Consider the following 16,994-nt stretch of genomic DNA (forward strand, 5'->3'; position numbering starts at 1 on the left):
GCTGTTCCCTAACTGCAAGAAGTTCAAGAGCATCTTGGTTTTGGCAAATGCACAATATATCAGAAAATGCACTTAATGTATATCCTCTCTGCAACTTGGGCCTATCTTAGTCTCATCCATCTAAGCAAATATCATCCATTGTTCTAAAACCTGCAGTTAGTTTCACTTGAATAATTAGATAGTAACAGAAATTAATGATACCAAGGCATATAAACTCTCATAATAGGAAGTAATGGCTATGCATCTTTTTCATTGGGGAACTCCAAGTTCACAACTGCCCACTTGCCCTCAGCAATTGGTAGTGCTACATTGCCCTTGGAAAAGTTCATCTCTGGAATGCATGTATACACTCTGACCCTGTTACATAGCAGGTATGTATTGATATCTTCTGTGGTCTTCTTGCTTGAAGAATCTGCAGTTAGCACGAAGCAAATGTAAGAAGGCATGATAGTATTTTAACACAATTGGTTCTTAAGTAGCACACTTAAGTCGGGCTTCAGAGAACATCTGATCAATTTTGTTATCATGCATAATATTGGACCTGCAATGACCTCCTGGTCATGATTGCTGGAATCAGTTTCTTCATCTTCATCTGCTAGATAGTGAATTTAGCCATTATCTCATCCAACCTTAATCCTAAAATGAAATATGAAAGAGCAAGAGTTTGTGAAATAAACAGGTACGAAACCAGTGATATTAGATTACAAATGATTTAACCTTTGCTTTCATCAGCCTGAGTTCCAGGATTGGAGTTCCTTTGCTGATCACTAAAGATGAGTGAGTCCAAGCTAGAAGCAACTTCAAGAATTTCATCCTTTGAGGAAATAGATGAATTATCATCCATCAAATAGGATTTTCCTGCATCAGGAAAGAGTTAATCAGTCAAGAAAGCACAAGGAATGCTTGTAAATCCAGAATAAACAAATATCAGAGTTGAATTACCTTCAAGTGCGTCTCCTAGTTTTCCTTATGTATTCAACCAGTTCAATATTTGACAGGACTTCATAAGGTATATATTTGTATATCATCTATAGAACTAGGTTCAAGTAAAAGAGCGTAACAATAAAACACAGTAATTTAAGCTTGTAAATACAATGTAGTTGAGATTCCCAATTCCCATTCAGCAGAAGTCATGTGGTAATATGCCACTAAAGTCTTCATTAGTTTATATCGTTAAGCTTGTGAGAGAAGTAGAACATATTAACAAAAATTCTTACACAAGGACATAGTATTAAGTTAGCTAATCTTTCTACCCCCCCCCCCCCCCTTCCTCCAAAAAAAAAAAACCAACAGAGGCTGCTTAGTTTTACTTGAATTTATAAAGTAGTCACTTAAGCTCAAAGAATATGATTCTTAGTTTGCCAAAAGTTCCATATGTTGTAATAAGCAAGAGAACTAATGTTGCAGGAGTCACTTACCCTGCATTAAAGCAGTGTGTGCAATCTTTGCAGCACTAAACTCTGCCAGCTTCTTGGACTTCTCCGGATTCCCATGGAAAATTTCTCCTTCTACTTCCACAGTTGAGAAGAATGTTGACTTATGATCCTCACCAGATTTCATAGTTTTGTATTTTGGCAAGAAAAACCCATTCTCCTGAGCAAATTCTTGCAGCAGATTCTTGTACATATTATCATCACTCTTCATAAATACAAAGCAAAAATGTTAACACAGATGCGAACAGATAGGACTAGGGACATAGAATAATGATGAAATACATTTCTTTATGGCCACCTCTCCTACTACATATTTTAACTGACTGTCCCTTTAGAGAGAATTAGAAGGTAGAATTGATAATCCAATGATAACTCACCTTGCGAAAGGCATCCATTGTCAGCGATGTTAGTGCAGCCTGTGCAGCAGCGTCCTCTGCATCTTTTGTAGTCTCATAGAATCCTGGACTTTCGAAGATATCTTCACCAACTAAAACTTTCGCTGTGAAGCAAAGAGCAACAGATTGCTCCACTCTCTTAGTACGGTATAAGGGCAAATCAAGTTTCTTTGTCTGAGCATACTTCTGCAGCTTCCTCTTGTAATTTTGTTGCACTTCTGCAAGCATGAAGCACCAATGAGCTTGCAGGTGAGCACTTTGCAGTGGCTGGGCAGAGATGAAATTTAACTTCAAGAAAGCTGTCTAAAAACAGCAGAATACAACATACTAATTTCAAACATATGAAAGAACAATTTCTGGGGACAATAGAGTGCATTCTAGTTGACCACATCCTAATTATATAGATGAAAGGATCATTTCATGCAAAGCAAATGTAAACTTCTCATCATAGTTTTGACTATGGAATTAAAATAAAAAAATCAAGCTGTTTCCACCAAAGATACCATAAAAGTAAGAAGATAATCGGTAAGGACCTCCAAAAGTTGGATGAAAAAGTGCGGAAAGATATGTAAAATGCAAGGTGGGACAAAGGTCACAGACTTCCTTACCATCTTCGCTACTATTTATAGCCCCATCCTTCAGTGCTTGTTCGATGTCTGGACCTGCATTAGTTGATTTATCATCCACCATTACTAAAATGTTAACAACATTGGACTGGTACAAATTTAGAAAATAAATCAAGTCATTCACATGGATATGAAGCTAAGAAAGGGATTAGAATGCCAGGAAACGAAAGTAAAAAAGGAACAATGAAGGCAGGCAAGTCAGAGAAGTGTCTGAAGCAAGGCAAAGGAGATGAATTTTCCTACCAGCTTCATTGCTCAAAGCATTTGAATTAATATCTCTGCCCTTCAACCTTCGTTCAGTCTTTGATCCTTCAACAATAGCTTTTTCATCTGCATTTCATGAAATGTGAAAAACCTTAAAGATGCACAAAAAAGGCTACAGCTTAGCGTATTGCCGTGGCTAATAGTCAGAAATATTTTAGGCAAAACTTTTTGGAAATTTCAACTTGAAAGATGGTCTACTCCAAGATATTATACATTAGATATTCTCTCCATTTAAATATTAGGCTTTCAATTAGCAATAACATAGCTCAGAAATCAAGTTTTGCGGGTTTATTTTCTGTTAGTAGCACATTTCTAATTATACACAGACTTATTGGGACTTAAACCACAATTGATCCACGTTAGTTAGACTTCTTTACGTGTTTAATCCTGACTTTCACCAAAGTTTCATGACTTGAAATTTTTTTTTTAAAAAAAAGTTGTCTATACGAAATGATACTTAAAGGAAGTCACATAATTTGATTTTACATGAAGCTCTGTTGAAACAGAGTCCTAGCACATAATTCATAGCAATTTGGATGAAAAAACTTTTAATACTGAAAATCTCTGAGCTCAATTGATTGTACTAGTAGCAAAAAATTGTTTCATCTAATTGCATCTTAAATTTAATGTCCTTTAGCCCTGAAATTTCAATGTCAAAATCTGACATATTGTATTCTGTCACAACTATTTCACATTGAATGATAAAACAAAACAGGAAACAAATTCACACAAAACTCAAGAAGAATCTAAAATTTTCTTGACAAGTCACCAGAAGTGAAGTGGAGGAAAGCCAATTTAGCAGCCTCATTATGTGCTTCTTTCAAGGACTTAGAAATGCTGGGTGAATCAAAGTTGATGCCATTAACAACAACTGAAGCTTTGAATTGTGGGCTATGCTCTGCTCCATCCTTGATGCATGAATATATTGGCAGAGCCCATTTTTTCTGGTGACACAATTCTTGCAACTTTGACTTGAACATTTTCTCCACCTTGATTTTCTCTCTTCTTCTAGTTTAATTAATGTAAAAATTGTTTATTTTTGGGAAGAAAACAAAAGGGTAGACATTTACTTGCATACAAGGAAAAAGATCAATGGTGTTATTTAATAGTTTACTCCTAGCCCTTGATATCAAAATTTACCAACAAGTGGTGTTCTTTTACGTTGCATACTTTTTTGTGTGAGGTGCCATTGGAGAGAGGAGAATAATGTGAATTTGCATGTTGTACTTGTCACTGCAAGTCATATTCAATTCTCATTTCTGCTTATAAAATGTTTCAGATTGTATGTAAAATTTTACCATTTTAGGTGCAGAAAAATTCTCAGAAATTGATAAACAAAATATTTATTGGTCATTGATGGCGGCCCCTCAAATTCTCCACCTATGTTTTTCAAGGAAATCCAATCAACCCCAAGTTTCCAATGCATGAATTGCTGGAAAATGTGTTGGATTCTGGGCATTGAGGAATACACCAGATAAGATGTATGTCTGATAGGTTTAAGAATGATAGCCAAGAAATTTCTCTTTCGATCAAATTTCAAAGAGGTCAACCGATTCAAGAAAATGTATACTGGAATGAGACCAATACATGATTTCTGATTTCAAGTACTGAGGTCGATATAATGCCAATAAGGGAGTAAAAAATTAAAGTTTCTCAAAAATCTTGTAGGGAGGAAAAAGCGCAACCTCCAGTTCTTTGAACCTTTGGTTGAGTCTTCTACCATTTCGCACGCAGAAGCCAGAGAGAGAGAAAATCAATATTCCTGCTTCGTTGACTGAAGCTCCAAGAAGATACTTCATTTCATCATATGCATCTCATCAAACTTCCCTGGCTGTTTCTTCAAAATGGTTCTCAAGAATCTAAGTGCATACATTGTGTAGTAATTTATTCCTGTTAGTGCATGATAGCCGGAGCTGAGTATCTGTATATATCAAAGATATTTATACAATATGTCCAACACCACTTGTTCAAGGGGATTTCTCAAAAGTCTAAAGCATATTGATTCAACTCTACTTCATACAAGCTTGAACAGAAATGCTGCTAATATTTTCTAACTTTTGATCATTTTAACATGACATATTAACTTCTCTTCCAGCCTTACATATCAGAAAAGTCTACATTGCTGAGGATGAAGTCAATTGTAGATGTGAAATGTCCAAAAGATGTTCTCTTATAAATCCGAAAAGATACAAAAATGGTAAACAGTTAGTTCAAACTAGATGACTACCTGAAGTTCGCAAAATGTTCTTTACTATAACTAGCAGTTGAACTTCATGACCGTTCTGACTCTGTAGTCCATGCAGTGAAACATGCTCTAAATAAACATGGATATATTGGACATTCAACATCAATGGCAGCAGGAGAGGGTTCTTTTGCTCTGACTGGGGATATAGCAACCACAGATGTTACTGATGTGCATAATCTGGATAGAAAACCAGGATTAGACATTCATGTTGAGAAAGATACATCAGGAAAGGTTGATGTTCATTTAAGTAGGAAACACAATTACGAGGGCATAGTACAACTGAATGCTGTTATGGATAATTTACAGCCTCAGCTGGATAGCCAGTACCTATGACCAAAGAATTAGTCCCGAACATGTCTGAAACAAGATAATGGTCTGGTGTCAAGTTCTCAGAAGTTGTCTCATTTGAACAGGATAAATTGAAATTGACAGGATTTCTTGAGCAGCAAGAGAATAAAACTGATGACTAGTTGACCAACCCCAAATTCAACTGTTGAAATGAGTCCAAAGTCTACTCTACCTAATAATTAGCAAAAGGTCAGCAGACTAGCAGATATTTTAGAAGTTTACAGATCATGCAACAATTGCTGAAGCAAAGATAGGACCTTTTCTGTTTACCTTCTAATGTTTAAACAAAAGTTGATTTCCTGTAATCCACTTCTCTTTGAAAAACAGAGAACCGGTAATCCTATTCACAAGGGGGGAGGGATGGGTCGGGTAGTTCAGAGGGAAGGAGTGTTAAGTGGCAGGTCTTGGGTTCGAACCCTCCCACTTACACTTTTGAAAAAAAAAAGGTAATCCTATTCGCAAATATTGCAAGGGCATCAACATGTAAAAAAAACCTGGATGGAGCCATCAAATTCTAATTCCCATACCCTCCAGAAACACCCAGTTAAGAAACTACGTTCCAGTTAGAGATAAAGAGACAAAACAACAAACATAATTGTCAATAGCAGGTTACAACCCTAATGTAGTTCAGTGCTATAGTGTACAGCGTAACGACTTTTGAATAGCACTCAGTATGTGTGTGATAGCGGATACCGCTGAATAGCATGCTTTTCTAAAGTCTTGTAGATTTGTAATCTGGGCTATTTGACTATTGTGGATCTTAGCCTAAAAAATTAAACCAACTGGTTGTACATCTTAATTTGTAACTCATGCAACCCTATTACATAAAATCATTACATTTCTAGACTAAAAGAAGGGGCACATGTGTTGCAAATTCAAGGACAAAAGCAGTGATCTTAACCCTCCCCCCCCCCCCCCCCCCCCCCCCAAAAAAAAAAGAAAAAAAGAATCTCTGTTATGTAGCTAATATATCTCTTCCTTCTCTTCTTCTTCAATACCACCTGTTTGCCTCATTGATGAAGTGGATGAACTTTGATACTATTGATGATGAAAAGGAAGCAGAGTATGTTAATAAATCCAATGATAAGACAACTTTATAGGAGATGGATGAAATGACTAGTACTCTACTCTAGGGTGCTGCTTATTTTGAAATGATTCTAATGTATTTGACTACATTTGTATTCGATCTTTTTCACTCTGCTTTGTGCTTAAGAACATTGAAAAATTAATCAGTAAAAATGAGTGCTTTTACTGCAGAATTACTATATATAGGACTAATTGAGATTTAGAGCATTAAGTGTGCTTCCCTTCAATATAGGGTGCTGTGCGTTATGCACCATGAACCACAGCTCCATGGGGACCCTATAGGCAATTGACAAATATGCTAGGAAGTGCTTCAAATATTTCATTTCTGCTCTTTTTTTTTTTCTTTTTTTAGTTCTTTAAAGTACATTTCTTTGACTTCTTAACAAGGCACTTTGTGCATGAACTATAAAAGAGAGCACAGGAGATATACATTTGAATAAAATGTATTAACATTTGACTGAAAAAGAAGAGTCGTGTTTAAAAAGTTAAATTATTTGTCAAAACAAATAAAAAGAAGACTACAAAATCAAGCAAGGATCTACAGCATGACATCATGAAACGGAAAAGTATATGTGAATGTGTGTGTGTGTGTGTGTGTGTGTGAAGCACAATATAAAACATTTCCTGAAATGAGTTTTGTAAATGCAATGATGATAATGTTCAAAAATTTCAGGTAAAATACATATTAGCTAGAGATCAAAGAATTCAATTCTTCTCTGTTAGACACAATAGAAGTATAAAACAAAGCAGAACAAGAAATTCCAATTGCTGTAAGCTCTATTGCTGGAATAAAAGGATATTAGTGAATCTAATCCTGGATTAGTACCTTATTTCTCAGCAATATACATATTGAATTGGTCTGGTTTCATGTCATAAATACTGAAGCTAGGTCACAAACATTCCGTGAATAATGTAAGTGCAGATTACTAAGGGTTCAGCTAAAAAGATAATATAGCAGATGAAAATTAGAGAAGCCTTTCTTACCTTTTTTTCCCCCTTACAGTCCCTTTGAACTCCATCAACGGCATCAGGGAGAAATTAAGCTTTCAACATACACATCTGCTCCGTAAAGACCTTCTGAGTTACTAAACTGAGGATAATGGTGTGAATTCTGATTTGGATCATAAACTCCTAACTTCAGATATGACCAATTCACGAACAGAAGTTGACCATCCTTTGATAAAATCAAAGGCTTTCTGAATAAACGACAACCAGGTCCCTGACAACCAGAAATCACAACCATTTTAGTCCAAGATCCTCTTACTCCATACTCCTTCATGACCCACAGTTCCACCTCATCCTGATTCCCTATGGAACAATGCAACAAAGAAAGGCATCCTCCTAGCGTTCCTAAGTTCCACTCATGACCGAAATTCTCATCTTCAGGCGTTTCTATCTGTCCATAAATGTCATCTGCCAAATCAAGACTAACAATTATTCGCTCAAAATTTGTACCATCAGTACCACGACTTAAAATCTCATATGCAATGAAGTGGAACTTCCCATTCAAAAAGTAACTTCCAGAACAGATGTCATCAATCAAACTATACTTGAAATGCTCAATCTTCTTCCAAGAATCCGTCTTCCCACTATAAACCTTGGCCACAGTCTCATATTCTAGCCTATCATTGACAACACAGGAAAGTCCAAGTATCATGTAATCACCATTAGACTCATCATAACCAATCGCAAATGACAAGTCCTGAAAATTGATAGCTTTATGCTCCTCTTTCCAACCACAATGAGGCAATTTTCTAGATTTTCTTGTAGCTGGATTCCACAAAAACATATTTTCTGCAGCAATCGTGATTAAAACCAACCCATAACAAGAACCCAGAATCTTATATCTACACATGTCGTCGGAGACAATAGCGGGACTGATAATAAAATCGTAGGTTACCTGATCCTCATTTTTCTTGGATGATGCCCAGGAAAACGCAGTTTGAAAGGAACACTCAAACTTCTTGAGTCTGAGCCCTTTCCTCTTTTGCTCCTCATCATCCGTAACCGTAACCAAAATGAGCCTATGATGCTCATTTTCCTTGTTTTCAGCACATTTCTTGATATGGGATTTGATGAAATTGGGGTCGGACATCAAGGAATGCCAAGATTTTGAAACACAGCTGAACCTCATCAGGGATTTGACTGGAAGCCTTGTGAGTATATCAGCCATAATTTCATCAGGAAAAATACCATTAATTAGTTCGGGTTGGGACTGGAATTCCTTTCTCTTGTGTTGTGCTAATAACAATGGCTCCAAAGCTGAAAATTCAGCTTGGTTTGCAGAAGATTCAGCTTGGCCTTCGTGGGTTCTTTCTTGCATTTTTGGGGGTTTTGCTGCCGATGGCAGATTGGATTGGAAGAGAAACAACAGAGATGACCGGGGAGCGAGCAGCGTTTTGGGCTGTGGGAAGGTAAAGTGAAGATTTTGAACAAAAGTGAATTATCATAAGAACAGGAAAAAAAAAAAAATTCTTTGTAGCAAATTAGCATAAATATGTGCTTTTCAGAACCCTCTGTTCCTTTTTTTTTTTTTTTTTTTTTGTGCACAAATTTTGCTGATGGCAATTTCATGATTTCTTAACCAATCTCAATCTTATTTAGGAAGAGCATTAATTAATTAATTGATCATAGAATCCTTACATTTGTCTTGTCTTGTCCTTTTCGTCTAGCTATGCTTAACGTTTGTAGTCTCATTTTGTGCATTACATTCATATGTATCACGGATTTCAATTCAAAATAATGGAGGGTAGAATGATATTATACTATCATCTAAAATCAATGTCAGGTATATGTTTACTTTTTTCCTTTTAATTTTATTCTTATAAGATTTAGGCAATTCACGAATTATTCGCGTAAAATCATTCGTGTTAAATTATATTGATAATTACCCATCATTTGTAAGTAAGTGCCATATGAACTACTAATCCGTATGTTTCATTTCTATTGTATACATTTTACATTCATAAAAACTCTCTAACAAATTATTATGCAAAGTGTAAAACTAATTCTTTTCCAGAATATTTGCAATTCCTTCTTTAGTATCTCCCTCTTCATTCTAGATGGAACTTGCTGAATACTATGAAAGATCAAGAACAACATGAAGAAACCTGCAAAATGTCCAAAAGATGTTCTGTAATAAATCATAAAAGATTTACCACAATGGCAAACATTGAGACGAACTGCATAACAACTTGCAGTTTGCAATACATTCTTACTCTGCAGTCTAAGAAAACCAGGTTTTACAAACAATCATATTGTTTGGATAGAGTATTATTTGAAATATTATTTGAAATAATTATTGTAACACTTTTTATGATGTGACGTGTGTAAAATAAAAAGGTGATTAAAAATATTAAAAAATGGGTTAAAAAATGTGTTTATAATGCAAACAAAATATTATTCGAGATAATTTGATATCCAAATACTAGGTTTTCCGGTGTGAAGATTGATTCTGGATTTGGACCATTTATACGTCCAAATAAAAAGCCTCTAGTGATTAACATTTTTTTCTTGCAGACTTAAGCTCACCAAATTTAGATTAAACATTCACATAGGATGTGCTGCCATTAGAGCTGTTAATCGAGCCGAGTATTTGGCCGCCGAACTCAACTAGGTGGACGAGCTTTGAAATGTGTTCGGACTCGACTCGCCAAATGGAACATGTGGTTCGAGCTCGACTCGTTTATCACAAACGATCTGAGCTTGCATGAGCTCGAACTCGTGCAAATTAACCTCAATAAAAACTTATAATTTTCAATTTTTATACTTTTGAATTGTGAAATAATACATATACCCTTCCTTATTGAGGCTAATCGAACTATTCGGATAACAAACGAGTCGAGCTTACTCGACTTGTTAATTAAATGAGCATATCTCGAGCTCGAGCTTGACTCATTTACCACAATTAATAAGCGGAGCTCGAGCCTTATCGAGTCGAGCTCAATCGAGAGCTGCTCATTCCATTTAACAGCTCTAGCTGCCATTGAGTGGATTGCTTGACAACTATGAGGGAAGTACTCATTTAGACTTGTTAGAAAGCCTGAAGAGACGAGGAATGAATTTCCTTTCCCATAATTACTTTAACATGATATATCTGTAGCCTTGTAGATCAGAAATGTCCCATGTCATTAAAGCGCCTTTGATAAAATTGAAGTATGAAAACTAAAATTTAAATCCATTTAATTATAAATCGTTAAATACTAAACTTGATATATTTGAATGCATATCACATTAAGTGATAAGTAAATTGCTTATCACTTATTTTTTTTATATCAAAATTTGTCTAAATAATTCAATGCAACTTAATTAATCTAAATGTTCTATTTTTTATTATCAAATATGTATAAATCTATTAATATCTGAATTCATTAAATTTAAATTTTGAATTAAATAATCAATTAAGGCCCAAGTAAATAGTCACTTGGACTACACTCACTATATCTCCAACACCCAATAAGTCATGATAGGCATTTTCGTTCTCATTTATATGTGAAAATTTCCTTTCACCATCAAGCTCATATTCATACATCACATTGAAATCTCTTGTTACAACTAATTAAATACATAATTATGATCTTCAACATTCATCATCTACTGCAGCATTAGCCTCAAGATTGACTCTTCAATCTTGATTTCCTCTTTTGAGCCACTATCTTCATTCAAAACGCCAAGATTGGAACCCTGACTAGCACTTCTATTACCATCATTCATGTTGAGCTCTTCATTCAAATTCACTGCACTCTCATCCAATACAATCAAAGAAGCAACACTAGTTTTTTTCATATGGATGATACCTTTGAATTTTCTATACACGAAAAACATCAAGCGCATATCTTCATCACCAGATACATCCAGCAAATGCGATGTACCAAGAAACTCACAATTAACTATACCATAATGGTCTCATTCCCAGGTACATCATGAAGTGCAGCCTCACAAGACATCATTCACAAGAGGGAGAAAAGAGTAGTTGTTAGGGTCCACATTCCCAATCATTGCATTTTCATTCTTGTAATGCAAAACAATGCCATAAGAAGGGTCTGCCATCTACAGAAAATGGAGAAAATAAAGTACAAATTATAACACAGAGAAAGAAAATAGGCTAACCAACGAAGAAAAAGTAATAACCAAAATGAATAGCAAAGTAAAGCTAATTAATGATCAGGATGTTATAATTCCCCCAAGGCAAACCACAAGCTTTTAACACATGATTCAACATACTCTACCAAAATTAGCCACATCATATGCAAATATTTTTACTTAAACAATTAGACATATATTAATTAGCAAGGATGGAAGCATGCACGTATCTAATCAATCAAACAAAATGCCATTATTAACAAACTATAAGTGTGAAACCAAGGCTTAAAATGTTAAGTTCTTTTCAAAATACTGCTGTCATAGTGCAGTTTAACACCCCCAACATAGAGTAAATCTTGAGAGACGAAAAAGAAATTATGGAAAAAGAATGATGATGTTAGTTACAAAACCTGTGAAATGAATTTCTAACTAATTATGGGGGAAAAGAAAAAAAGAAGCAAAGCATTTGAGAGGGGAAAACTAATCATAAGATTAGAAAACAAAAGTACAAGAAGGTAGAGACAAGCATGCATACCAGTAATAAGTAAAGATAGAACAATATGAACAAATCAGATTGGATCAGAGAGAATTAAAAGAGCAAGTTTGGATGATAAGCTTTGATTCACGAGCTCCATGTATAGTAGGTAAAAATATAAACGAGCAATTGCATTTACAGTAACTCTTGCACCTAGACATTCATACTAAATTGAATTGCATATGTTAAAAGTGGACTTCAATAAATTGATAGCTTCAACATCTTACCCCTCAGAATTCAAATGGGAATTACCATGAAAGTGGACTTCACAGATGAGCAAGGTTGGATTATTTAGTGTGAATGCACAAGATCAGCTTTCAAAGAGAGAGATTTTTAAGACATCCCTAGAAACAAAAATAATTAAAACTGTGCCATAGTAAAAATACTTTATTGACTAATCAATTGACCAATTTTTAACGTTTTGTGAGTGGCACTTTGGTCAAAATATTGAAACACCCACAACAATATGGGTTAATTTTAAAGGTTAAGAGAGACTTCTCAAAAGAATAGTGACAAGTAAAAAGAATCCAGAAGGGGGATTCTCTGATTCACAAATATAACAGGGCCATCAAAATTGGTCGAGAAACTCTAAATGAAGTTATTGCATTCCTGATTGCAGCCTCGAAGCAAACACTTAATTACAAACTACCATGTCAATTAGAGATACCGATGATTAAGTAAGAAACACAGCTGTTGAACATGGGCTACATCCCCAATTAGCTCAGTGTTAGTATAGGGGCTTTCCAATAGTGCTCACTAAGTGCGTATAGTGCCCACACTAAATAGCATGCCTTCCTAACGTTTTGGAAATGTATAATCTGGGCAATTTGATTACCATGGATCTTTAACAATATCAACTGGCTGTACTTCTTTTGTTGTGACCCGTGAAACCCAAATACACATTTTATTACAATTCCAAAGAAAAAGAACGGGCAAATGTGCGGTGCATTATAGACAAAAACCAGAGTTGTTGATGTGAACGTAGGACCTGATGGTTCATGTTCAAGTCATACAGGGGATTGGTCCATTGGAGTTCTCAACAATATGGGTTAATTTTAAAGGTTAAGAGAGACTTCTCAAATCTAGATCCCTTCCAGCGTTTTAGTGTGTTTATGTTAGTTATTAAGTTGTTGGTTAAGTGTGTCGTTTGTGTTAAATTAATTCCAGCCGTATGTCACCAAACTCCTCTCATTTCTTACCACAGTTCTCTCTCTCCGACCTCTGCTTGTGTAGCTAACATCTCTCTTACTGCTCCTCTTCTTCAATTCAGCAGTTTGCCTCATTGATGAAGAGAACGAGTTTAAATACATGATGAGAAAATGGAAGACGAAGATGTTCAGTGTTACAAGTCCAGTGACAAAGAAGATGACTTCATAGGAGATAAATTAAATGACTATCACTCTAGTCTAGGATGTTGGATGCATACAATTGCTTATTATAACGTGATTCTTTATCTATTAGATTTATGTTTGTACTGCAAACTTATCTTAAACTTTCTTTCCTTTTATGCATAAGAACATTGACAGAATCATCAAGTACATTTGGCAGACAACAGGAACATAGTGCTTTTATTGCAAAATATGTATGTATATACATATAGGAAAATTCAGTTTGAATGTATTGTGTGTTTCCCTTCAATGTAGTATAAACAGTGCAATGTGCCATGCAGTATAGCTCCAATGGACCTCTGCCATATGGGCAATTAAGAAATATGCTAAGATTGATTCAAAAGATTTCATTTTCTGCTTCTTTTCTTCTATAGACTACCTTTTTTAACTGAGTTCTTGAAAGGCAATTTGCATTTGAACGATAAAAATGGGCATATAAGATACACATTTAAATGCAATGTTTTAAATATGGGCCGGAAAAGAAAAACAGTCATGTTAAAAAAGTTAATTTATTTGCTTTCTCAAACAAATAAACAGAGAACACTATTAAAATGGATCAATATCTACACCACGATAGCATCAAATTAATGATACATATGAAGCACCTCGATAGAAAAAACGTTTCCTGGGATGAGTTTTGTGAAATTCATCGATCAGAAAGCTCAAAGTATCAGGTAAATACAATAATGGCTAGAAATCAAAGGGTTCCATTCTTCTCCCTTGGACAAAAAACAAGCAAAAAGTAAGCAGAGCAAGAAAATTCAATTAATGCGAGCACTATGGTTGGAATAAAGCAAATAACAGAGAAAAGCAAATCCTAGATAAATACGTACTTTATCAGCAATACTTCTCCTTCGGATGGTCTTGCTTCATATCATATAGACCGTAAAAATTTAGTGCATAATGTAGGTGCAGAAAACTAAAAATTTAGTGAATGGTGCAAGTGCAGAAAATTAAGCGGTACTGGAGGGAGATCAGCAATCAAAAAATGATTCAGCCAGGTGAAAATTAGAAAAGCCCTAATTACCTTTATGGCTGAAGTCCCTTTTAATCCATGAACAGCATTACGGAGAAATTAAGCTTTCAACACACACATCTACTTCATAATGATATTCCAAGTTAATAAACTGAGAATAGTGGAGTGAATTCTCATTTGGATCATAAACTCCCAACTTTGGTCTTGGCCCAGTCACAAACAGAAGCTGACCATTCTCTGATAAAATCAAAGGCTTGCTGAATACATTACCATCAGGATACTGAAAACAAGGAACAACAACCACTTTAGACCAAGATTCTCTTACTCCATACTCCTTCATGAGCCATACATCCACCTGATTGCCTCCAGAATAAAGGAACAAAGAGAGGCATCCTCTTAATGTTCCTATTTTCCACGTACAATTGGTAATCACCTCTTCAGGGAGTTCTATCTCTTTAAAAATGTCATTCGCCAAATCAAGACCTACAATTTTCCGCTCAGAAGCTATATTCCAAATACCACGACTTTGAGGATCATATGCAATAAAGTGGAAAATCCCATTCAGACAATAACAGCCGCCTAGCTCAATCAAAGAGTACTTAAGATCTTCAATCTTCTTCCAAGAATCCGTCTTCCAGCTATAAACCTTAGCCAGAGTCTCATTCCGCATACCACCAACTGAGGAAAGTACAAGAACCTTAAAATCATCATTAGACTCATCATAACCAATCCCACATGACAAGCGAGAAGAGCCGGGTAACTTATGCTCCTTTTTAATCCCAGAATCAGGCAACTCTCTATAGTTTCTTGTAGCAGGATTCCACAACAACATACTTTCTCCCTCAACCATGATCAAAACCAACCCACGACAAGAACCCCAAGTCTTGTTTATATAATACCTGAATTTTTCAACAGGAATACTAATAATAAAGTCGTTGGTTACCTCAATTTTCTTGGGTAACACACAGGAAAAAGCACTATGAAGGGAACACCCAAACTGCCTGAGCCTAAAGTTGACCCCGAGCTCGAACCCGTACCCGAGCCTTTCATCATGTTCCAGCTCAACCTTAAAGAACATGATCCTATGATGCTCGTTTTCCTTGTCTTCCGTGCATCTTTTGTAATGGGATTTGACGAGATTGGGGCTGAAGATCAAGGAATGCCAAGATTTCGAAACGCAGCTGAGCCTCCCCAGGGATCTGACCGGAAGCCTTGTGAATATTTGAAGCAAAATATCATCAGGAATACTGCTGATAATTGGCTGGAATTGGGGTTCGGGGCTGGTTTTGATTTTCTTTTCTCGGGTTCTTTCTCGCATTTTTGAAGGGGTTCTAGAGGAATGAGAGATCTGAAGAGAGAGCTCCAGAGAGGGGTTCTTTCTTTGCTGAGTGTCAAGTTCTGAGAAGTTGTCTCAGTTATGTGGCCGGAAGCGGGGCAGGTTCGGAACCGTGTAATTTTTGTCACGTTTTGTAACTCTTACCTAAACTTTCCGTGCATCCTCGTAACAGAAATATGATATTTTACAAGTAATAATTATATTTCTATTATTAAATTTTATAAATAATTCACATAAAATTATACATAGTTTAGAATAATTATTACTGACAACTATTGATACTTGGGACGGATGCGAGGTTGGAGCAGTTGTCAGAACAATTACTCCGGAAGGTGGAACACCATTTGTACATGGTGTAACATCATCTGTACAAAGTGTAACAATAGAACAACAGCGAGTAACATTAAAACAATATTTTTGTGAGTCTCACATTACGTGAAAATCGAATTACAAAACGTAATCTGAGCCGCATAAATTTTTGAGACCTCCTCAGGCCATGAGCTGCCTGGGACGGCAGGCCCTCGTCCGCTTGGGACAAGGGGCAGGTCTGTCATGACCATCTGCACAAAGGCGGCGTTAACCAAGTGGCCCACTGCCTTGGACAACTTGTGGGCTTTTTTTCAAAAAAAAAAATCACAATTCCATCAACATCTACCCTAATAATAGAAGTTATATCATCGAAGGTACGTAGATTTGAAAGAATAGAAAGGGTTAATTCCACTTTGTCCCCCCAAACTTTGGACGATTATCCACTTAAATCCCTAAACTTCAAAATGAGACACTTAAGTCCCTAAACTTATAAATACCTCCCACTTAAGTCCTTGAACTTATAAAATGGGACACTTTAATCCCTAAACCCTTATAAAATGGGATACTTCGACCACCAACGGCATTCAGGATTTGTTAACAATTTTCCTTAAGTGGAAGGTATTTATAAGTTTAGGGATTTAAGTGTCCCATTTTGAAGTTTAGGGACTTAAGTGGGTAATCGTCCAAAGTTTGGGGGGACAAAGTGGAATTAACCCGAATAGAAATAAAGAATAGATACTATAAATTTGAATAGCAAAAGGAAGTGCAGCAATTTATCTATTGGAAGACGATTTTAAAATTTGTTGTACCTTTCAGGTTTGTTCTTGATTTTTTTAGATCTATTGTATCTGTTAAATTGTATATTTGTAATTTATGGTGCATGTTTAATTTATTATTGGGGCAGCGATATAAATTAAAGCATGTTAGATAATTAATTTTCAACAATCTGTTAATGAAATTTGATTTCTATC

General features: G+C 35.6%; 3 protein-coding genes across 5 annotated transcripts; all 3 read right to left on the reverse strand.

Annotated features, from left to right (window-relative positions):
* Positions 1-178: 178 nt before the first annotated feature.
* On the reverse strand, positions 179-3,698 carry LOC113772569 (double-stranded RNA-binding protein 1-like). The gene is made up of 7 exons (XM_027317197.1): positions 3,488-3,698; positions 2,698-2,784; positions 2,437-2,490; positions 1,811-2,046; positions 1,419-1,638; positions 718-858; positions 179-412 (listed from the first exon to the last, which is right to left on the reverse strand). Exons 1-7 carry the CDS (start codon positions 3,696-3,698, stop codon positions 237-239), a joined length of 1,125 nt encoding a protein of 374 aa, XP_027172998.1. The 3' UTR covers positions 179-236.
* Positions 3,699-4,281: 583 nt separating this feature from the next.
* Positions 4,282-8,805, reverse strand: LOC113750831 (F-box/kelch-repeat protein At3g23880-like). Of its 2 annotated transcripts, XR_003464689.1 has the most exons (3): positions 7,382-8,805; positions 5,291-5,483; positions 4,282-5,140 (listed from the first exon to the last, which is right to left on the reverse strand). XR_003464689.1 is itself a non-coding variant. In XM_027294793.1 (2 exons), the coding sequence occupies exon 1, from the start codon at positions 8,718-8,720 to the stop codon at positions 7,425-7,427; it is 1,296 nt and encodes a 431-aa protein (XP_027150594.1). In that variant the 5' UTR covers positions 8,721-8,805; the 3' UTR covers positions 4,282-5,140; positions 7,382-7,424. The 2 variants fall into 2 exon arrangements, 1 of the variants encoding a protein (XP_027150594.1); XM_027294793.1 differs by lacking the exon at positions 5,291-5,483.
* Positions 8,806-10,869: 2,064 nt separating this feature from the next.
* Positions 10,870-15,802, reverse strand: LOC113750190 (F-box/kelch-repeat protein At3g23880-like). Of its 2 annotated transcripts, none has more exons than XM_027294156.1 (2): positions 14,430-15,802; positions 10,870-11,446 (listed from the first exon to the last, which is right to left on the reverse strand). In XM_027294156.1, exon 1 carries the CDS (start codon positions 15,694-15,696, stop codon positions 14,467-14,469), a length of 1,230 nt encoding a protein of 409 aa, XP_027149957.1. In that variant the 5' UTR covers positions 15,697-15,802; the 3' UTR covers positions 10,870-11,446; positions 14,430-14,466. The 2 variants fall into 2 exon arrangements, with proteins under 2 accessions (XP_027149957.1, XP_027149967.1); XM_027294166.1 differs by lacking the exon at positions 10,870-11,446 and adding an exon at positions 11,464-12,358.
* Positions 15,803-16,994: the final 1,192 nt, after the last annotated feature.

The sequence above is a fragment of the Coffea eugenioides genome, chromosome 1, assembly GCF_003713205.1.
Source record: "Coffea eugenioides isolate CCC68of chromosome 1, Ceug_1.0, whole genome shotgun sequence".
Classification (NCBI taxonomy): domain Eukaryota; kingdom Viridiplantae; phylum Streptophyta; class Magnoliopsida; order Gentianales; family Rubiaceae; genus Coffea; species Coffea eugenioides.

Bases quoted from the DNA above. Each gene is read 5' to 3' on its own strand.
- LOC113772569 (XM_027317197.1), bottom strand. From the start codon at position 3,698: ATGTTCAAGTCAAAGTTGCAAGAATTGTGTCACCAGAAAAAATGGGCT. The intron at 2,047-2,436 runs GTAAGGAAGTCT...TCATGCTTGCAG, and splicing joins TATAAATAGTAGCGAAGATG to AAGTGCAACAAAATTACAAG. The intron at 1,639-1,810 runs GTGAGTTATCAT...GTATTTATGAAG, and splicing joins CAATGGATGCCTTTCGCAAG to AGTGATGATAATATGTACAA.
- LOC113750831 (XM_027294793.1), bottom strand. From the start codon at position 8,720: ATGCAAGAAAGAACCCACGAAGGCCAAGCTGAATCTTCTGCAAACCAA.
- LOC113750190 (XM_027294156.1), bottom strand. From the start codon at position 15,696: ATGCGAGAAAGAACCCGAGAAAAGAAAATCAAAACCAGCCCCGAACCC.